The sequence below is a fragment of the Triticum aestivum genome, chromosome 6B (assembly GCF_018294505.1).
Source record: "Triticum aestivum cultivar Chinese Spring chromosome 6B, IWGSC CS RefSeq v2.1, whole genome shotgun sequence".
In the NCBI taxonomy this organism is placed as follows: Eukaryota; Viridiplantae; Streptophyta; class Magnoliopsida; order Poales; family Poaceae; genus Triticum; species Triticum aestivum.
In genome coordinates, this window is record NC_057810.1 from 259,586,044 (window position 1) to 259,591,584 (window position 5,541).

At 47.4% G+C, this 5,541-nt stretch overlaps 1 protein-coding gene across 1 annotated transcript; it reads left to right on the top strand.

Annotated features, from left to right (window-relative positions):
• Window positions 1–4,425: 4,425 nt before the first annotated feature.
• Window positions 4,426–4,914, top strand: LOC123140159 (ethylene-responsive transcription factor 3-like; the record flags this gene model as incomplete). The annotated part of the gene is made up of 1 exon (XM_044559896.1): window positions 4,426–4,914. A coding segment is annotated over exon 1 (489 nt), but the record flags the coding sequence as incomplete, so codon positions are not given.
• Window positions 4,915–5,541: the final 627 nt, after the last annotated feature.

Here is a 5,541-nt window from a genome sequence, read left to right on the forward strand (position 1 = left end):
TTTTAACAACTTTCTCAAGGACAAAAGAGTGAAATTTGTTACTGCAGACTTTAAGAACAACAGGGATGTCCTGCATCGAATAGGTCTTTGTTGTAGGCAAGCCCTTCGATCTCCAGAAGGCAAGCCTAGTGTCCTCCTCTCAACCTTCAATGCTGACCCTAGCAGCAGCCATGATTGATCCTTCGTACGCTAAACTGAAGAAACCTCATCACGAGTTTCATCATGCATGAGAGTCGATGACATTAGATGAAGATCACATCCTGGATGCCTACCTTTGTTTAAATATCTACAAGGGCTGGATGAAGAAGTAGAGCCCAGTGTCCGGTTCAAGCAAAGAAGCATCGGTGAAGAGGAAGAGGAAGAGGGACGAGGACGAAGTCGAGGATGTGGACTTGGACTCCGAGTAGGTGGCAGTGCCATCACTCATGCTGGTTCTACTGCAGTGTCAAGCAGACTAGTTGCTTAGTTTATTTTCGAGGGTGTGTTGTGCTGAGGCCCCAGCAGAACTATGTTTATGTTCTTTCTCGTTATTTGAACGTCTTAACTACTGTTCTTCTTACAGTTGGTACTACTACACGTATCTTCATGTTCCTACTATACTTAATACGTTCGTACTAGTAGTATAATTTGGGTTAGTCGATTTGTGAAAGAAGTTTGATGGAGCGAAGGAAGAAGATGGCAGAAGAGGTGGAAGAAGCCCTTCTGGCCATCCATGTTGCATCAAACGGCTCATAAGAGTCGACTGACCCAAATTGCTCCTTCAGATTGCAGGATCCACGTGGCATTCAAGGTCCCGAAGGTAAATTCTGCGTCCGCACCCGGTTTGCGGGATCGACGCGCACGTGACTAGCTTCCCCGCGACAGCCACCATGCGCGCCTCCTCCGCGCGGGCGGAGATGACAATGACACGCTAGTTCCTCCTCGCCAGCATGCTGGAGCACGCGCTCGTCCTCCTCTTCATATGCTGCATGCATAGACGCGGCTCCACCAGCTGCTAGCGTACTTGGCAGCGCGGCGGCATCACGAGGAGGGACTGCAGACGATGTGAGCGGGCGAGCCTTCGGCTTCATGGAACAGGGATGGCGGCGACACGGCGGTGATGGGCGAGAAATTGTTGGCCGGAGCAGGCGGGCGCCGGCATGCACAACGGCGGCGGCGACATATTGATGAGTGCGTGTATGGGAGCTTACTTTAGTTTTATATAAGGTTGGTCAAACTTAAAAGAAAACCATACTAGTACACGTAAACATTAGACTTAGGCAGCGCTTTTATTAGTTAGTACCACAACCACAATACGGAATCCTATGCAAGCGCGTGAACCACGGCCGCGCGGTCGATCGAACGGTGTGTCATCGTGTCGCGCTCGAAGGAAATCCACCAAACCTTTTGTGTGTGTGAAAACAATCCCCAAATATTACTCATTTCCTGGAAAAGTTATTGACGCTTCATATTTCCATATATTTGAATTAGCTCCAGTTCGTGTTTATTTGGATTTGGACATTTTAGGTGCGCCCTAGTTTTTTTAATACTGATTTTGTGTGTGTGACTGAGAGAGAACGTGTGTATGTGTCCATATGTGTGTTGTGGCGGAAGGGCAATGTGGAGACGGTGTGCGTGTGATAGAGACATAGAGAGGTGTGAATGTGCAAATGATCATGCATGAGTGAGACATAGACAGATGCCGATACGTTGTGTATACATGAGAGAACGGTCTTCTAGTTTACTTGTGTGTGTGTGTGTGTGGCAGAGAGAGAGAGGAGCATCCATAACACAACAACCATCTCTCTCGATTCGTCCGTCCCTCGCACGATCGCATGCAACACATGCATCAACGCGCACATTTTGACACCCTCACCCGGCCCTTGCCCACCTCAAGGCCCGCACAATCTCTTCGTGAATACCCATTTCTCTCCTTAGGTTTGTTTTCTCTCAATATCTGACACACACACACACACACAGCACAACACACACACATAGAGAGAGAGAGAGACACACACAGCACAACACACACACACACACACACACACACCCTCCCCCGAGCACACATATCATCCGCATCCAAGGTTATATGGCGACCACTCTCGCTTGTGCTTCTTTGCACCCCAACATGCACAACACCTCAATCTTCAAAGAGTGCATCGAGAAGATCGAAGACGGTGACCACACCACGCTAGAGAATGCGGGGCCATTTGGAAGCAGGGTGATGTGACGACGGCTGACTAACTCCTCCCCCCACCCTCTCTCTCTCGCACAAAATTACCAATCCCTCTCTTCCCCGCACAAAATTATCAATACCTCAACCCACGATATCCTTCCCCTCTCGTCCATGTTTTTCCAGCTCTCTCATCAAACATGTTGTCTCTTCTCCTTCCACGTATACAGAATCCGGATGCACAGGCCTCTCACGTATATTACATGTCTCCATCTTTCTCGCAGACCTAACTTCTTCCTCTCTCTTTCTCTCTCTATCTCTCTCTTTGTCTCTGTTAGGTTTGTATCCTACTCTCTCGTCCACATACATACAATCTTTCCCGCCCTATCTGCTCCATCTTCAAAAGCTCTCTCTGCATGTTTCATTCACACATTGGGATATGTCAAAATGTTGCTTCTATAATGGCTGATGTAGAGTTATGGTTGGTTTTGTTGCATCCTACAAAGTAATAACTATGGAATGCATTTAGATTCTCATTTGACTGGGATTATGTGAGTTTGAGCATGTTGTGAAGTACTATAGACCTTGTATACATCTTGGGATTCGACAATGATTGTAACTATTGAATTGTATAGACCATTACATTCGAAGTCAATAGCCTAATATATTTATTTCACAATTTCAACAAATGATTAGTTCACTACAAACTAAGAAAACAAATGTGTACTCCCTCTGTTTTTATTTAAGTACGCGTATTAGCATTGGTCAAAGTCAAGTTTTGTAAACTCTCAGAAAGCTTATAACAAAAAATATTAACATATACAGTAACAAATAAATACCATTAGATTCATTATTGAATGTACTTTCACATCATACATATTTGTTATGGTAAATGTTTATATTTTTCTATAAACTTTGTCAAACTTAGGAAGTTTGACTTCGGTCAAACCTAATATGCAGAGTTTACTAGTACTATTCGCTAGTTGCTTAGCCGAATCACTCAACACACCACACGGGGAGTTTAGTGTCACAAAATTTTGAGGTCGGTGGGAAAATCTCCCGCGACCCTGATTCGAGTAGTGGGAAGTTACCATCATAGCCTTCGAAATAGGCCTACGGATGACGCTTGGTAGGGGGATGTTTTCGTAACTTCAGGTTGACCCTACCAGCAAACCCCACCCCGGCACCCAGAGTAGTACACCTGAATACTCCACATTTTCTATACCCACCGCAAAACAGACTTCTCCATGACACCGCAGCCTTCGTGATCCTCCCCTTTACATCGGTGCACTCGTCCACTGTAGCGCATCTGCCTCATCAATGACCTCGTACGCCACACTGGAGCCGGTCCACCATCGTCGTCGTACACGGAGCCTCTTCCCCGGCATCGTCTTCCACGGTCTCGGATCTGCTTCCTGGAAGCCGACACCAAGCGCAGAAGTACCACCGTCGTGGACAATGAACTGACTCCCGTTGCTGACCATGACCCACAAAGGCTGCCGCGACCATCGTTCTCCTCCTCGATTGGTAATGTGTATATTGAATCACTTAGCAGTACATGTGCAGTTCCAATTTTGTTCATGCCTACCCTTCAACTTTCCTGGGTGCTATTGTTCCCGTAAAAGTAATTGGCTATAGCCTCCATTGTCCAACAAAATATCAGCTTGTAATTGTGCGTCGCTCCTATACCGCGTTGTGCTTGGGTAGGTTTTTCATCTGCAACCAGTAGTGTGGCAAATGATGGAAAGTTTTTTAGAACTAGCAAGATGCCCATGCGTTGCATGCATCAAGATGCATTTGTATGAGTAATTTATCTTGTGGGAGAAAAGGATGAACAAGGGAAGGCCTTATTTGCAAATGTGGAGAGGGGTATGGGTATCTTTTTGCAAAATTCCCATTTGTTTCCTTCCTATCTGTCAGATATAAATTGGACGAACTATATTGCAGGATGGTAGGCACACCATCATCACCAACTCTGTTTTTTATAAGAAAAAAAGTATAGAGAAAAACGTAGACAGTAGCGAAGTAGAGAAAAATATTAAATAAATATAACAGTATAGAAGAGAGTAGAGATAACAGATACATCAGGAAAGGATCACGCGTGTGCGGGAAAAAGCTGCCGGGCGTGCGCTAGTTTTGGCGCGACGTCCGGCGCGCTTTATAAAATCCAATGCCCTCCCACCACTCTGTGCCTTGCCACCGCTCTCTCCCCGCTTTGTGCCTCGCCACCGCTCTATCCCCGCTCTTTCTCGCCTCGCCGCCGCCGGGCCACCATGCCGCCGCATCACCGAGAAACATGGGGATACCGCAGCGTCCGCGCGCTCCCCTCCGACGGCTTCTCCGCTGAGATCCAGTTCTGCGGGATGCGCCTCGACCTCGGCAATTTTGACACCACCAACAAGGCCGCCCGCGCGTACGACACGGCGGCATGGCACCACCGGTGGCCTCATAGAACATCGAACTTCCCCAACGTGCCGACGCAGGAGCGGGCGCAGGAGCTCGCGCCTCTGCCGCGGCTTAGCACCAACGAGGATCGTTGCGACAACCGGAGGCGGGAGCACCGTCTCGGCATCGCTCAGATGGACGAGGAATCCATGGTGCTGTGGCGCCAACACTTCCCGCAGGACATCATCAACGAGCGCGATTTGTACGCGCAAAGGAGGGCAGAGAGGGATAAGAGGAGGGTGGAGCGATCCGCCTATCGCGAGGACAAGCGTAGGCGAAAAGCGGATGCTCAATTCATCATGAGGCTAGGAGCAGCGTCGCCCTGGGAATCCGATGATGATCGGTATCTTCATGCCTACAGTCAGACGTCGGAGGAGGACATCACCGAGGAGGAGTCGGACAATGAGGAGTAGTTGAATTATCTTTTTTATCTATCTATGGTGAGAACCATCCTCTAGTAGTACCCTCTAGTCTCTACTTCTCGTTCTCAGCACTGTGAACACTTTTTTAAAGCGTCGCGCGTTGCGATTCTGTTGGAGATGCTCTAACATGGCAGACGAGTGCTTTAATGTTGCCCAGAAGATGCGCGAGTATTACTAGTAGTATATTTTTCTTGCCATGTTGACATTTTAAAACCACGAGTGCGAACATGCAGAGGAGCAATGAAGACCAAACACGGGATATTGGAGACATCCTCAAGGAGCGTGGCAAGTTAAAGAGGAGCTACACCGAACCTGTAAAACGAGCTTTGGTAAGTAACACCCTTTCAATTACTTTCATTTAGCCTCGTGTTCTTCGATGTGTATATGTTGTAGTTTCTGTTTCTCTTAAGCCTGGTGTTCTTCGATGTGTAATAAGAAGAGTCTTAATCGTCCTAATGCTTTTGTTTTTAGCTTGATGTAGGAAGTGGGTGTTCTCACCTTGTAGTCTGTTTTTATATATTT